The sequence below is a fragment of the Aythya ferina genome (assembly GCF_964211825.1).
Source record: "Aythya ferina genome assembly, chromosome: 1".
Taxonomy (NCBI): Eukaryota; Metazoa; Chordata; class Aves; order Anseriformes; family Anatidae; genus Aythya; species Aythya ferina.
The window spans coordinates 80,431,018-80,448,398 of NC_140296.1; the positions used below are offsets into that span (position 1 = coordinate 80,431,018).

A 17,381-nucleotide genomic window follows, 5' to 3' on the forward strand; every position below is an offset into this window, starting at 1 on the left:
GCAAGTATCTTAATTAAAATGTGTTGTAGTAATTTTTGAACATTTATTGTAAAAACAACAACAAAACAAGCCAAGAATCCAGTGCCTGTATCTGTAGTGGAAGGCACATACCTCTTTCTAGCTTATGGTAATCTGGTTTTGTAGAAGTGGAGTATTAAAACAGATTGCTAATGCTTCCATCTGGGTCCTATTCTTTCCTGGCGAATGGGCTGAATGCTGCAGCAATTTGTTTGTATTTACTGCCTTTTTCCTAAACCTTATCGCCAGCCCTCAGATAGCTCAGGGAGAGAAAAAGCTTATCAAAACTTCAGAGCTGCACAGTGCTGAGGAAGCAGTCAGCACGCTGAGACCCTGGCAGCTTGTTGCATTTGCATCCCTATGGGTTTTCTCTCTGTCTTATCGTTTTCAGTTTCTGTAACAAGCAATAAAAAGAATTGATGATTCAGTGTTGGGTAGACTAGACTCACAAAAACTGGAATTGAGACATCTTGACTTCTTCAGAATTGCCGTTAAGCACAAAAATAAGAATGTTTAGAAAAAGGAAAAATGCCTCTTAAATGAACTTACGTAGAGATGATAGAAGATTGCAGTGGGCGCATACTGAGCGTTAAGCATATTTAGTATCCTACTTTTTTATACAGATAAGCTCTTCTCAATGCTTTTTCGCAAAGCTAAGCAGTGGCACTGTATAGGTAATTATTATGGGCTATTCCAATGAATGCAGACTGATAATTTCATTTCTGTGAGTGGTGCTATTGACTACAATGGAACTATTTCCACGTGTAAAGTTAGCCTGGAGCATAAGCGTGGATGAGACTGAATTATGGGGAAGACTGAACATACTTTAACTCTTGCTAAAAGGCTCTCAGGTAACAGAAATATGAAAGCTCCATGAAGACTTTCTGTTCTGGGAGACCAGTTACAGATTGTCTTGAGAAGTGGGTGTGAAGTCTACATATAATCCAGCATTGCTAATCAAAAGAACTGGAAATGTAAGCAAAAAAAAATAATTAGTTGTAAAGTAGTGCATTCTTTTACAGTTATGAAAATCTTTCATCTGATCCTTTCAAAGCACTTAATGCTTAAGTGAGCATTACATATTCTTTTAGAAAGGTCCTGTTAAGTATTGTCACGTGGAGCAGTTAGAAGACTGAGTGGCTGCTCCAGGATCAGACCACGAGATTGTAAGCATTTGCAGTTCCTAATACTCACCCTAACGATGAGGGATTGTCTGTCCTACTGCTCAGTATTGGTCGTAGGCCATGGGTTGGTCTCTGGCTGAGGCCATTCTACAGAGACTTTGTTGGCCATTTTTATCTTCTGCTAGGAAGAATGAGGAGGATAAGACTCTTCTTAGATGCAGGAATGGGGGAATATATGAGTGGGGGAAAAGGAGATATCACCTATTAATATCTGGATGTTGGTCTTTACAAAGGGAAGCTCTTCAGGAGATTTGGAAGAACACTCGGTGTTGCTCTTATCTGTGATCATATACTCTTCTTCCCATAATCAAGATATTCTCAGGCATGTTCTGGAAATTATCTTTTGTGCTGCTGGTAGTGCACATGAACGGGATTTTCTTTACCCAGCTGCTATAACCCTGGATGTGGACCCAACCATATCAACACTTCCTATGTCAGCAGCTTGTTCCATTCTGTGGCCATGAATTGAGACACTTTCATCTGAGCACCTTCACCCTATTGTAACTGAATTTTCCCTTGGAAGACCATATTGCATAAGCAGCATAATCTCTCTGGGTAGACAAGACTTTAGAAACCTGAATTATTTAAAGCACTGCTGAATAATTTTAAACAATAATATAACAGCAAGAAGTTTCCAAGATGTGGGAAAGCTTTAAGGCGTTTGTTACCGTGATGGAGGGAGGCAGTTTATTGCTGACTTTTTGAATGAGAAATGAGTTGCCCAAATACTATATTAAACATGGTATAAAAACAGTACAAAAATAAAGGGAATCCACCTTAATTGATCCTGATGGATCACCTTTTCCTTATACTTAAAGGAACTCAGATTGGTGTATCCTGGAGCCAGTCTCACTTGACCTGTGACCAGAAGGCTACAGGGACTGGCTTTCACCCTGTGTCCAAATCAGTGAAGGAGAGGAAATCTGTGAAGAATCCCTCTGCCAAAACAAAAACCAGGAGTCAGATGCCATTGTCAGTGCCATGTTTTGTCCAAAATTACTGGACTGTTTCCCTGCAGAGGACTAAGCTTCCTCCTTTGGAATATTCTCCATGTTCTCTCGGTAGTCAGAGAGGCAGGAGTTAACACTCTGCAAGGAGAAAGTTCAGGCTCCCAAATCTTGTACTGCAGTTGGAAACCTCCCATGTCTGCTTGGAGGACTTTTTCTTTTAAAATGTGAGTGGGGAGGAACCAGCTTGCAAACATATTTGTAAAGCATCTCAAACCTCGCCTAGGGGACTCTGTTGGGTTGTTGAATCAGCAAACCTTCTTTGCATCGATGCAAGTTGCAGTTGCACGAAATACTTCTGCCTGGGTTAAGTGGTGTCAGTCTCTGAACAAAACCCACTGCAGCAACATAATAGTATTTCTTATGCTCGGGCACTTGTGTCAGAGGCCCATCACTTTGAGGACTGGGAACTTTTCCTGCGTGACCAGCAAACAAGACACACTCCAAAGCACCGAGGCTTACCTTGCCCAGCACTAGCTGTCTGCACACCTCACAGGGCAGGATCACTCTGCAGGCCCTGAATAATTTGGACAGCTATTTTTTTTTTTTTTTTTTTCTTTAAGCCAAGCTTTCAGAAATGTCCTGTTCCATGTGCCACTAGGTGGCACTTGAGGGACATGGCAGTCACTTGGTTTTATTCATTATGCATGAGCTGCATCACCAGAACTAGTTCTTTTTTTAATTTTTTGGTCAAATGTACTTATGTATTTATTTTTACCATCTGCCTTCTCCAGCCAGCCCCTGCCCTGCTGCCTGCTGAGCTTTGCACGCCAGCCTGCCTGCAGTCCCTGCGCCAGCCCGGTGGCCCAGCCACTGCTCTGCAGACCAGGAGCTGCCAGAGCTGCTAGGCTGACAGCCACATCGCAGCACTCAGCTGCTGAAAAAAAATATGGATGATGTATCGTTGGGAACTGCTTTATCAAACTGTTGGAAATTTTGAAAACTCACCCTTTTGGCATCAGTACTCCAATTTATATTTGCTCTCACTAGAACAAAAAGTTCACTCTTTTTTTCTCCCTTCAGTTTTCTACAGGTTAAAACAGTGTTCTCCTGCAATGAGGCCACTTTTTAAGATCAGTTTTTCTGAAGCAGTTTTAGCTTTTTATTTTTTTTTCCCACCTTTTTTTCCTGCAGGTCATTTATCTTATTCTAACTTCAATTTTCATTCATATTTGCAATTGACATTGTAGAGTACATCTCTGTTTAGTTACTTCTACGCTGCTTGAACACATCAGTTTTTGAAAGCTGCATTTTATCTACACATGAAAGGAGACCAAACCTCTGTTATTTTTTTTTCCATGCTGTAGAATAAGGTGCTGTATTCTTGCTTTTGATGCAGGGTTTAATGCAGACTCCAACAAGAGTATGAGCACCAGAAGCTGCCAGTCTGGCCAGGTTAGGGGGGTGTCTGGAGCCCCCAGTCCAAGGAAGGTCATTCAGAGCTGTCTCTCACATGTCCTTGTCATCACACTCGTTTTGCAGCAAAGCTATACCATGAGGGCTTCATAGTGTACATATTACACAGCTCTCTGAAAGACTGTCTTTACTCTTGCTGCCCCTAAATAAGTGATTTATCAAAGTGATGTGATTTGGGACCAAATTTATTGTGTGGCTCTGCTGGGTATTTGAGCTTTGCTATCCCCAAATCATTCATGAAAGCCCCATAGATCTTCCCATGCTACTGTTAACAGTGCCCAGACCCTTGATTTCTTTCAGATATATAAAAAGTGGTTGTACAAATCAGAGAGGTTATGGGCTATTCACATTGCTGATAAAGAAATGCTATGTTACATTAAATGCATTTTAAAGGTCTTTGATTTGTGTAGACAGAAAAAAAAAAAAAAAGATTGCTTTTTCCATTTTGCTCTCCTATTTGTACCAGAAATCAACAGATATAAAAGAAGCTCTTCAATCCGTGAAAAAAGGTTTCCAGAATTGAAATGTTAGTATCTAATAGCTATTTGAAATCCAAATACTTAAGTCATTAATATTCAAATACTACTGGAAAGTCACAGCGTGTTTATTTTTATTATGCCATCAGATAACACTACAGATGTAGCACACTTGGAAGAGGGGGAGAGAGATCTTGTCAGCCAAGACACATTCTCCTCCTTTCCAGAGGAATTTCACACGCATTTAAAAAATAAAAAATAAAATAAAAAATCACAAATCTCGCTGCTCTGTATAGATGTTCAACATTGTATGGTTGAAGAGCAGCAGTAACCTGACAGAACTGCTCTTCCCCTGCAGCTCTCTGTAGAGCTCTTACTGGTTGTTACAAAAGAAACGGAAGTGCTATGAGGGGGGGAAAAAAAAAAAAAAAGTATATTTTAAAATATACCACGTTGTGTCCATTCTGTCATTTTTTAACCTGTGGTTAAGCCCTGTGAAACTTGTGACCGCTCCACAACTTGATGGGTCTAGGCAGAAACCTCCTGGCAAGAGCAAATCTGGTTCTTCAGTGTGTGACAGGTTATTATTTTGGCTAAAATCCTGGCCCCTTTAAAGTCTGAGGCTAGCCTTGAACTTTTTATTTTTAAACCCGAGCTTTCACCTGGGTAGAAGCGAGCCTTTTTTTTTTTTTTTTTTTTTTTTTTTTTTTTGTGAGGAGCGAGCAGGATGGCAGGCTGCCTGCCCTGCCTGGGGGCCGCTGTCAGCTTGGCTCCGACTTGACAGGAGCTGGGAGAGAGGAGAGGAGGCAGCCTGCGAGTGCCAAGTGCCCTCAGCCTCCCTGCTGCTGCCTGCTTTCCCCGTCTTCAAAAGCCAGCTGATGCTTTCTAGACAGAAAACAGCCGTGCCCTGTTTACACCGTGTTTGCTGCAGCATGCCCGGGGACAGGCAGCTCCGAAGCCCGCTGCCCTCCTGTAGCAGATGTGCTTTGCCACGTCCTGCTGGGGCAAACGGGAAGGTGCTGGAGGATCTCGGGGCAAGATCCTCCAAGGCAGAGCCAAGGGTTAGCCCTCTCTGCTCGTTTTCTCTTGTGTCAGATGCGCCAGGGGGAGGGCGTTGTGGTTTGCTGCTGTGTAGAGCTGTGTTTTGAGGGTTCAGCTCGGTTTCTGTTTGCAACAGGAGAAGGGGGAAAGGAAGGAAGAAGATTGTTTGGCTTCTTTTATGACTTGTGTTTTCAGTGCCTTTATTGGAATTTTTGGTATAATTCATACTTTCTCACTCCAGCCTTGCCAGCTTCAAAGACAGAAGCTTACCCCAATGCATTTTCATCAGTTTCAGGAGATGATAAGGTGACAGGGCACAACCAAGGTCTTTTCAGCTTTTATCCACCCCACCTTGGTTTTTCCTTCGAGCGCTTAGGCCATAAGGATAGCTTTGGAAGAAACTCTGGTTACCAGGTCATTTATATTCAGAGACACGATCCCTAACTTTTCGCAGAAAAACTTTTCTCTTGTTTTCCTAGCACAATAAAATGCAAGAAAAGAGTTTTGTTAAGTCTCGAAAAGACATATGTCATCCATTCAGCTGTCATCCTAGACCTCTATTTCTCCTACTGTTGAATTGTTAAAGTAACTTTTCTTTTGTGTATAATGTTTCCTCTCATTGACGTTATTGTATGTGACTGCTAGTCACTTTCTGGGTGTAGCAGTGACTGATTTGTTGTTACAGACAGAGCAAGTATCTGAGGTTGAGTTACACCCTCAGATGAACAGACCCCCGTCGCAGGCAGAAGAAAACAGCTCAGCAAAAAAGGTGAGACCTGCGTATGTTGTGCCATTGTTGAGTGATTTGCCCTCATCAACAAATGTAGTTGTTTCAAGTTTTAAAGCAATTAAACTGGGGGGTTAGGGTTACATTTTTACATGTTTGCTTTCTCGGGAGGTCAAGACACCAGAGGGAACCGGGATGGTGCGTGACATCAGCTCCGATAAATCATTGAGAAGGCTTTTAGTATGCACACATCAGTGCATGTGCTTTAAGAAAGGCAGCTTCCCATTTGTTTCAAATCAACGGGGGCTTGTGGAGCCTTAAGGGACACAAAAAAGGAGTTTGGTTGTACTTGACCCCTGCCTCACTGTAAGCCTTCCAAGTTGTGATGCGGTTCTTGCTTCCAGTTATTAAGGGTTTGGTTTTGATGTAAACACACCTGTTTGCTGTGAGGTCAGGGTCTGCTTCGAAATGTACACAGAATGGGAAAGATTTGCTCAAAACATTTGCTTAGGAGGTATGATTTCTAACTTCTTTCTGTGTGAACACATACTTTGTATGAAGCAATCACCGAAGGTGCAGTGGTGCTCTTCACAGAGCCTGGCTTATGGATAGAGCAGCCCTGGCAGCGCCTCTGAGTGTTTCCCTGCTCCATGGCAAGGCTGTTGGCACAGTGCTGATTCCCTTTTGAAGGGCTGGTGCAACGACAGCCAGCCAAAGAGCCCCCTGTGGAGGGGTCTGCTTTTAGGTACTGGGTATTTCTTCCAGTACTGTGCTTGAAATGGAAAAGGGATTACTCCTATGGATTTTGTAGTGTTTTGGCAGTTTAAGGTCAGCTGGGATTGCATATTTGGAATCCCACCAGTTTGTAGGTGTTGAATGCATACACAAGTACCTTGCATTGTGAGTTTGCAGGGAGCTATAGGATTTCAGAGCACAGTATTATCTGAGGTCTGTGCACTGCTGATGTTCTGATTAAAAGATCTTCTAATATTTTAATTTGCGTTTAAAGTAATGGCAGAAGTGTTTGTAACATCTAACCCCCTTGTGTCCTTATAATTCTAATTCCTCTAATAATTTTAATCCTTCTAATTCTAGCTATTGATGGTCTTATGTTTTTCTTCATACTGTGTCAGTCATAGTAACCTCTTCTGATGAGTCAGGCTGTTTACTACAGTTCTTTTTCTTATGATTGCTCAGTCATTAAATGCTTCCTTATTTATTTTTTTTCTTGTTTTATTAACAGTTGGCCAGAACATAGTGAGAAAGATAGTCTGACCCAGTAATATACACTCCGCGAGTGATAGTAAAACTTGATCTCTGGTCTTGGCTGTGACACTAAATGTGTAACCTTTGTCATATCACTTTGTTTCAAACAAAATGTTTAACTTTCCCATTCCTGAAATGGGGCAGTAATAGTTATGTCACTTGTAGAAGAGACCTAATAATAAAATGCACTGAAAACTGCACGTTTATATTTCAGTATTAAAACAGATATAAAACGTTAAAACCACTTCTCATTGCAAAAGAAAAGATGTCTTAATTTAAAAGAGTGAAAACACTTCTTCATTAAAGGCATTAAGACTTTTTGTTTTACCTGCAGTCCAGACTCTTTTCAATGTAACTTACCAAGAGAAATAACCGGACTTCTACACTTTAGTTTTGCATTGATGATTTTAAACATGCATCTTTCTAAGCTCATTTCTGTGTTGCTTCATGTAAGAGAGTAGGGGATAAGAAGAGAGGGGCTGTGTGCCAAGGGACTGAGGTAGAAGCTGTTATGCTAGTGATTGATCCTTACCAACTGGGAGCATAATTAAAAATAAGTCTTGCAGTGGTCCTAATATTTTTGAGCCAACTGGGTGCTGGTACATCCGTTCATACCCCCTCCACAAATGCAGACCTATACAATCCAGTTCTGAGGAGCCTGTCATCCAGATGAAGACAAAATTCATCTAGCTAGCGTAATTGTTTCATTCGTTAAGGGTTTGTAGGAGTTATTGTTTCTTCGAACAAAGTCAAAAACCCAAGAGGCTATTACCAAATTTAAATTAAGCCCTGTACCACTTTAAATTATGAAACCTTAGGCCAGATGTCAGCAATTTCTGTGCCACAAGCACTCCCCAGCCTAGTGACTGGACACATATGGCCTGACTTAACTTTGCTGTGCTTCTCCCTTGCAGGAGGTTGTTCTCGTTCAGCCGCCCTCCAAACCTGCCCGCAGGAAGCTTCGGACAGAGACACAAGGGCTGGAGACCCCTGAGCTTTCTCCCACTATAAATGTGACTTCTTCCGTGCCAGCAGTCAAGCCGCACCTCCCAGTCCAAAAGTAAACAACTTGTTCCACACACGCCAAAATGCACTGTGAGATCTGATGTGGCAGGGCTTGCTCTTTACATAATTTTGCGCTTAATAGTTCTGGTTTTGAGAATATTCAAAAGATGCAGGTCTCTGAAATCTACATCTGTCCAATCCAGTGCAGGCTAAGTTTATAGTGACTGTAAGTCAGTAAGCCTCTTGAAAAGTTACTGCTTTGCCCTACCTAGTAGACGTCTGAAGAGCAAGCCTTGTTCAGTCAGCATCTCTAACACAACTCATTTTAACTCCATGGGTATATGTTTTTACCTTGCACAAATCTTCTGGAATTTTGCTCATTTGTTTGGATGGATAGAACCAATTAAATGCCCAGGAAACTGAGTCATGAAATACTCGATATTGGTCATACCCGTGTGATATTTCTTCATCACAAGGAAGGTTAGAAATGAGCTTACCACTGGTGTAAGCCATAGGCCACTTGTAACAATCCAGTAATTGCCAAACACAACATGTGTTGTTTGTTAATAAGTACTCATAAGTACAGCTGTTGAAGCTCTCAACAGCAAAGACCTGGAGGATTTCATTATATATATTTATTTAATAGCAGTGTTGAAGGGGCTGCACAAATGGTAAGTGAAGGTACTTGAAGCTCTTTTGGGTCTATACATCTCCCTCAACCAAAACACTGTGCAAACATTACAGCCTGCCTTCGCCCAAAGCCTTGCAATGGCACCTGGTTCAATCTGAAGCAAAACCGAGATGCCCAAATCAGTTGAGCAGTTTTTGGCAAACTGTTTGTCAGCAGACTGAATCTGTGCTGCATAAATGGAGATTAGAATAAATCATAAGACTTCTAGGATGCCCTTAAAGAGCTATTTTGTGCTTTGGGAGTGCATATTCCATAGAGGTTCAAAGAACAGATAATAGCATTTGTTAACATCTCAACTTAATCCCGTCTTGTCTGTATCTTTCCTGAAATGTTTAAATGACCATGGGGTTGTAATTCCTTGTGTTTTTTTTTTTTTTTTTTTTTTTTTCCTCCTATAATTATTACTTTATAGTCTACAGAGAGTGGTTTGAAGCAAAACCTGACAGTTCACTGGAAGATAATAGTATAAAGACCAGACTGTGTTGTGAAGTAGACCCTGTTGCAAAGATCAGTGCCATTAGCTCTGTCAAGAGAAAGAACGGGGACTGTGTACCATTATGGACCTTATTTGAATAGGACATCTGGTTTAGGTTAAATTTGTCACTAAATAGCTTTTGATGCCTCATGTAAAACTTTAAAATAATCTCTGTGAAAAAGGGCTTGGATATCCAGCCAGTATTTTCTGTATTTCTTTTTTCCTTTTATGCTCTCGCTACCTCTATCTCTTAGAGCAGTTGGTCCTTATGTACGAAGTTGGCACTTTCTGTACCCATCTGCCTGACTGCAGTTTCCTCCACACCGGTCACCATGGGCTATAGAGTCATAATAATAATAAGAGAGAAATCTTTTATTTAAGCAGCAAAAGAGATGAGGCAATTCCGTAAGTCATCTGCCTGTTTCTGTTTGTGATATCAGGTAGCTTCAGTAAAAGTGACTGTTTTGAGAAAGAAAATTAATATTATTTTTAAGTGAAGCAATATCAGAATCAGCAGAGCCTTGAAAAATCTGAGACAGCATTTTCATGCAGATGTCGTTTCTTTCTGAATAGAGTGATTTTTATATTTTCTTTTAGCCACTCCTGAATTTTAAATTCTACAAGTGTCTGAAAACAGCTGAAGGACAGATACTGCAATAAGGACAGCTATGCAAGGATTATTCTTAAGCTGAATCCAACTGCAGTGATTTTAAAATAATTGAGACAGCCTAAAATGTTTCTGTCATTCAGATTAACAAGCGTGGCCATTTTACTTTCAAATAGCCCACCTGGTTCAGTCATCTTATTTTAGTGTTACGTTTTTCTTTTCTTAAATGTGTAGTTTGTACCTTGTCTTTGACATGTAGTCTAGTGTGTATAGGGTATAGACACACAAAATGGGTGACTGGTCTTCTGGCATCAGCCACCATTGAGGCTCTTAATTGAAATGTTTTGTATTTATCTGTCTGGCAGACAGTCTTCCAAGCAGAAAAGGGCTATTCAGACTGCTATACGAAAAAACAAAGAAGCCAATGCTGTGCTCGCCAGGTTGAACAGTGAGCTCCAGCAGCAGCTGAAGGTAAGGAACACATTGAAAGTCAGTGACAAACCTCCCTGCAGTCGGTTTCTGGAAGAGAATAACTACACTGTATGGGTGGCTAGAGTGAGACTTTCTGGGAAGAGTTACAACCTATGTGCATACAGCTCCATTGGCACTTAAGGTCTAAAGGAGGAATCTTGTCTTTCTGAAAAGTTTGGGCAATCTGATGGTATCACCCAGTGCAGGAGAGCAACTCAAGGTGTAGCTTCCTTGTCTGCTGATCGGTTGTGCTACATAGCTGTCTTCTGGTGTACACGGACTGGCTAAGCCGTGCTCTTTTTATGAACATCTAATACTGATTTTTAGTGTTGTCTGTTGACTTCTCTTTAAGCGTGTTCTCAAGGAGCTACTTTCTTATAAATACCAGATCTGTTTTTTTCTGTTGTCTCAGTTCAAAGATAGTACCAACTTCAGCTTTTCATCTGCTACAGCTTTTTCTATCTAGCATGTTATGAACACGCTTGACTGAAAAGGGAGGTGAACCCTCAGTTACACTTCTTCTCCAGTCAAGATGAAAGTCTGTTTATGTTCAACTTTAATATATATTACTTTTTAACTAGCTTTCAGGGGTCTCCCAAGAGTAATGCAGAGTGGATGCTCTGTTCTGAAATCATAGCAAAATATAGGACAGCGATTGGAATAAGCATGGAGATGAAAGCTTTTGATGACAGCCCATTGCCATCATTAGTTAGTTCAGTGTATCTATAGTCTGATTTTCTTCCATATGCTATCTTCAGTGTGCTTAATTTCCAGTCCCTTCACAAAATAGACCTCTGCTATTCCCTGCATTTTACCTGCAGGACCATGGAAAGATGGAGAGATTTAGGTTCATAGAAGAGCAGAAAACTGAGCTTGTCCTTCAAGTCATATTGCTGCCTGGAAACTTTCTGCTGAAGCAGGGCCTTGTTCTTACAGGAACCAGCAGACATTACGGGCATGTCTCAGGCTTTGTGAGCTTGCCCTGAGGCGGGGAAGAGTACAGGGGTGGAGGCCTGCCCGCTGCTGTGGGCACTGACGTCTTGGGGAATCAGCACAGCTCTTTGATGGGACATCAGCGAGAGCCAGGCCTCAGTGCAGGGGCAGCCTTGAGGCCAGGAGAGGCTTTCCCCAAAGCCATCACAGCCGGCTCATCACCCAGGCTGATGTTCTCCCTGCCAGGGCTGCCAAAGAGGCAGACTGCAAGGCCCGTTTCATCTCAGAGTGGCCAGATCTTGTACATTTGCAAAATGAAAGAGTTTGGTTGTATGAACCAAGAATTCTCAGAAAGTAATTTTGAGGGAAATGTGATTTGAAAATGAACTGGTTGGTTTTCTTTGGTAAAAGTGCTGAGTTCTAGCTGTTTCACTGCATCCCAGGCCATTCCACTGGCTGATGTAGGACCTCTCCTCTCCGTGACTGCCTGAGCACGTAGTTGAGCCTCCATGTCGCCCTGCTACAAGGACTGCTGTGGGGGGTGGCTGTGTGGTAATGTTTCAGGACAGCAAGGAGAGTTACTGAAACAGCAGAGCCCCATGCCCCTGGGCAGCTCAGCACCAGTGGTTTGCCATTCACTGGTGCAGTGTGGTGCATGCAAGTGCCAAAAAAAGTGAAGGCACGTCTCTCTCCATCCTCCAGGAGGTCCACAAGGAGCGAATTGCCTTGGAAACGCAGCTGGAGCAGCTCCGTCCCGTAACCGTCTTGTGACCCCCGGCGGGGCGTGCAGCAGCAGCGGAGCTCGTGCACCAAGAGCCTTGCTACGACCACGGCACGGAGCAGCTGCGTGGAGCATCCGCTGAGGGGACCGTGGTGAGGTGGCTGGCTTCTCGCATCTCCTCCACACTCTGCTGCGCCTGCTTGCCTTTGCAGATGAAGAAGGTACAGAAAGCAAACACCAAACTGTCGGATGTGGGTGTCTGCCCTCTCCACTCCCTCTTCCCAGCCTGACATGTAAATGCGGTTTACCACTGAAATGAGTAACCTAAGAGTATTTTATTTATGTAAAGAATTCCCCACTGACACACACTCTTGCAACGCTTCCTGTCCCGATTCTTGAGAGGTACATCATTCCAGAAGTCTTGCTTAAATTTAAAACTCATCCTTTGAGATGGGTTCCTGATTGTCACCGATTCCTGTAAGATGGTAAAGGACCTGTGGATTGAACGTACAAGAGGAATAAAACTCACCAGACATGCAGTCTTTATCAGCAATCACGTGTAAGATAATTATTTTCTTAGCACTGTTTATTATTCAATCACGGATGTATTTTAATGTTAGAGAACTTGTATTTTATAAGTTACATATCATAAGAGAGAACAGTAAAAAATATTAAAATTGTATTATTTTGGAAATTACAAAAAAAATCTGTTTTTTGAGCTATAACTCTTTCCTATCACTTGCTTGCAATTGCCAGTGTCTGCATAACTTTTTTTTTTTTTTTTTAAACCAACAGCATATTTCTAACAAGGTGTTAAAAATGCATTCCGGGCATTTTTGTAAAGGCTGTTCTAAGTATATTTATATTAGTCTGCTTTGTTGTCTTAATGGCTGCTGATTTGTTTTAAGGATGTGTACAAGAACTGTATTTCCCATAGAAGCAAGATAGCAAAACTGCTACATATGAGGTTATAAAACATTTGAAGGAAATAATTGCCTTCTAAAGCAGGCTTTCATTAAGGTTCCTTTGCACCTCACTGGAGATGATATTGATAGGATGAAGCTGCTAATGCTCATCTGTTTTCTAAGTGAAGAAGCACAGATTTTTTTTTTTATTTTTATTTTTTTTAACCTGGGTCTGTTTCAAGGCAAACTGAACTCTTTGGGATTTTTTTTCCATGGAGGCAGTGGTCATTGGCTTCGGTCTCAGTTCTTGCAATGGAAGCTGGCTAAGGAACATTGATTTATTTCTTGGGCCAATACTGTTATGCTGGACAGCCTCAGACATACTATCAGCCCTGCTGCCTTCATGGAGATGATGTTTGCTTCACTGCTGGGCAAGTTCACCTACTTGTTATCCATCTTAAACATGATGCTGCATGTTTCGTATCCTGTTGTATCCTGTTGCTCGATGACCTGAGTACACACCATGCAAAAACTGTTCAGCAGGGTTTTTTTGTTGTTGTTTTTTTGGTTGTTTTTGCGTTTTTGTTTTTTTTTTTTGTCTGATGCTTCCTCACAGTAGCTTTAGGATGTCTCTGGGGTAGAGCAGAAGGAGAAATAGGTTTAAAATAGCTAGTTGGCCTCCATTCAGGCTGTGTCATGGCATGGCTGCAGTGAGGTATCAGAGGACGTGGGAGCAGCCAAAAGTTTTGTTGGGTGATAAGTAGGAAAGACTTCAACAGGAATGTTTAAAGTGATGAGGAAAGAGGTTACTTTTGCTGAAAGGGATATGGATGTGGGATATGGATCCAGAGGTCTAAAGGTGAAAAGAAGCATTTTTTTTCAGGAAAAAAAAAAAGAAAAAGAAAAAAAAAATTGTTTTTGTAATACATTGCTTTCAATTCATCTAAATGTCACTATGCGAATGAGCAACAGACATTTCTCTGGATTTGGAACTTTTTTTTGGTGTGACTGTTGGCGTAGCTGGAGTCCGATGATCGTTCCTCATCAATGACAAAATGTGAAAGCTGCAAACTTCCAGGAAGCTGCAGAAGAGCTACTGTCCTTGTGCTATCAGTGGTGCTGTTCAGAAGTTGTCTTCATTTATTTCATGTGCCCTTAACACTGAGTTGTTCCTGAGTTTTTAAGGATGCTAAGTGCTCTTTCTTTGTTTGCTTTTTAGTTATTGCATTGTCATTTGGTTAATAAACGTCTGCTACTCAAATTGGAAATAATCATCTGGCACCTTTTGTTTTTTCTGTGTGATTTTTAAGGAATGCTTTTCAATGATGACAAAGAAATATGCATGTATGTATTTTTAAGGCAGTGAGTGACTTTCTTATGTTTGATGGAAGACCACACTAGAGGAAGACCCTGTTTATTTCACTTAGGTTATTCATTGAATAGATGGCATTGAAAGAAAAAGTGGAAAAGACTGTTCTGTATGTCCTTTTCAGATGTTTCCTTTTTAAGATACAGGTGTTCGTTCAACCTTAAAATACCTGGTTACCAACAAAGAAATGCTTAGTGGTTAGTCTGCCACCAGAGTTAATAAATTTAAAATGTAACTATCACTGAGGTTGCACTTTGAGGGGTGTAATCAAATTCCATACTTAGCTTCAAGGCCTAGAAAGTGAGTTAATTTGTAATCTGTTTGATGTAGTATTGGCTGTGATGATGATACAACAGCTGACACAGAGACTAAATCAAGACATTCATGGAGAAGTGCTGTGTTATACATATCCTGCATGAAATTGTTCTTCTGTATGTCTCAGTACTTAAGCATTCGTGCATATCCTATCCAAAATGATAAAGTGTCTGCTCTTGGGAAGCTGTTAACATCTTGAGAAGGAGAGGAGAAGGCATAAGGAAGCTCTCTTTCTGGCAGATGCTCCATGTGGCCACGTACATAGCAGGTATTAACAGGGCCTGACAGGTCAAAATTCACATCTAAATCCAGTATTAAGAAATTTTCTCAAAACAAACAAACAAAAATCCTTTGGAAAAAAATGTGAGTACAGAGAAATCATCACTTCTTGCAGGAAACTTTACTTTGTGAAACTTTGGGTGGGAGATGCTCCTAAACCTAAGGCAGAACACCTGGCAGAAGGAGATTCCTCAAGGTTTAGGGCACTTCAGTGGGCTCTGGGAGAGTGATCAACTTTAAGCCCTGACATGCCTGGCCCAGAACAGCTACTAAGACCTGGGAGCCCGGCCAGGGAGCAAGAGCACTATCCCATGCATCAAGCTTGCTTTCCTTGATACACAGTTTCTGCAAGCATTTGTGCAGAGCATCTCCAGCAAGGGATGGTAACTGGGAACAGAAGCTAGAACTTGGCTTCCTCGTGTCTGAGAGGATGTGCTGGCTGTGAGCCTGGTGTCCCTTTCTAAGTCTTCACTTTCCTGCAGCTGTTTGTTTGGACAATCAAATATTTTTGTCCACAAGACAAGACTAGGTAGAGCAGGGTCTTAAACAGGCTCTTGCTTACAGCCCAGATAAGGATTTTCCACAGCGTGAGACTGTGTATGTATATGTGTGCACTCATATATCTTCCTTTTGATCAGGCATTTCTTTATAGATCTGTTCATGTTTGTTACATCTGATACCTTTCTATGAGAGATTTGTTTCAATACGTGGTAGTTTATTGCTGAAAGAAGAAAAATGCCCAGCTAAGTGCCGTGAATGGTTGCCTTTGTAGATCAAGCCATCTTTACTTGAGCCTTTAAATATGAACAATAACCTGGTAATTACGTGAGGTGAGCAGTTTCCATTTGTTTAAACAAACGGCCTGTGAACAAACATTAATCCTTAACGATCAGTGTCCTTCTCCGAGTTATTAAATTAATACTCGATGCAGAGGAAACATCACCACCTCTTCCCAGAGAGTTTTCCATTCTCTCTTCCAGAGAGTTCTGCTGATGTAGCAGAAATGTGAGTGATGTAGTGGACCCAGCCCTGTCGTTAAGTCAGCAAATACCCTTCTTAACTTACCAGATTGTCTCCAAAGTGTTCCTGTGTGCGAGGCAGTGGTTTTGCTGCTGGGAGTTGAGCAGCCACGCTGGGGAGAGGAACTCGTTCAGCTTTCATCCAGGCATACACCGCCTGATGCTGTCAGGGCTGACCAGCCAGGGCGTTGACAACTCGCGTCGTAAAATGGCCCCACCAGGATGGCTGGGGTTGGAAGCCTTCACAGGAAGCATTTAGGATGGACATGATATGGAAATCACCTTTCGGTGGTATGTGAGCGGCTTTCCTCCCACATGGGCTTCCAGGACAGGAGAAAGACAGTCGAGAAGCTTCTAGCCAGGGGTGGAGGGGTGTCAGTTTTCCAGCACCGTCAGCCCTTTGGCCCTCAGCGCACACAGTCCTTGACAAGAAAATACGCGGTGTTACGAAAGTCAGACGGGAAAGAGGCCCTAGTGAAGACACATTTTATTGACTAAAGAGTAGAAGTATTTTTTCAGCAAACAAAAATCCAAATGATGTAGTACCTCTGAGAAGAAATGTATTTTGAAGCTTTTTCCAGTTATCTTCTTGATAATGTGCTATGGACACACGCATAATGTTTTGCTCTGTTATTGATTTTTTTGATGTAAAAATCGTATTGCGAGCATTATCATTGTTAATCTAAAAAAAAAATACCCTGAGGCTATTATATATTTGAATTTTAACTTATAAAGTAGATAGCCAGATTTAAGCAATTTGTTTTCACAGCTGCAGAACGTCCATGTGGTAAGCTGCAAAATGTATAGTGCTCTATACTCTGCCCATCTAATTTTGGAAAATGTATGTGATATGGAACTGGGTGCTACATTAAAATAAAAATGTCCAATAACTTCAAATTCTCTCGCTTTTGTGGTTTTTATTTAGGATGTCGATTGTGCAGATCTGACAGGAGGATGGTAACTGTGACTCACTATGGAAAAAATACGGGGTTGAGATGGCTGACCTTCAACTATGAAAGATGAAATCACTTAGGCTGGGATTGTGCGTACGTGAGAGAGAGAGACGAATAGAGACTTATTTAAAGTGAAATCATATTTCCGTAGGTCTCAGTTAAGTCAATACTTCATCTTTACTTTGTCAGGCCTCACTTTGTCAGAATTCAGGCTTAGCTCCACGATAAACCTGAAGAGGTGCACCCTTCTCTAACCTAGACTGCACGAGCACAAAGGAAATGTCCTTCCCATGGGCACCTTGAACCCTTGGCCTGGAGGTGCCCAAGCAGGAGCAGTGAGAGGACCCAAGTTGTTGTCCACCAGCACCCTAGTGATCATTGTTTTCTGTCCCTGAGGCTGCCAGGTGGGTCCCAAGGGTGGCCCATCAACTACAAGAGCTGAAACTAAACGGGGAAAAGAAAAGCATTTGAAGAGCTGGCCTTTATGGGCAGGGAGCTGGAGG

General features: G+C 41.8%; 1 protein-coding gene across 3 annotated transcripts in view; it reads left to right on the plus strand.

The window, feature by feature from the left end:
* The window catches only part of REPS2 (RALBP1 associated Eps domain containing 2), a 96,054-nt gene extending 79,232 nt beyond the window's left edge, over nt 1–16,822 (plus strand). For 2 of the 3 annotated variants that reach the window (XM_084529168.1, XM_084529169.1), the window contains exons 15-18: nt 5,828–5,911; nt 8,050–8,195; nt 10,279–10,384; nt 12,020–16,822. In XM_084529168.1, coding sequence (XP_084385294.1) covers nt 5,828–5,911; nt 8,050–8,195; nt 10,279–10,384; nt 12,020–12,088 — 405 coding nt within the window. In that variant the 3' untranslated portion in view covers nt 12,089–16,822. Of the gene's footprint in view, nt 1–5,827; nt 5,912–8,047; nt 8,196–10,278; nt 10,385–12,019 lie in introns of those variants that run through there. The other variant, XR_014695861.1, reaches the window with a different exon arrangement.
* Nucleotides 16,823–17,381: the final 559 nt, after the last annotated feature.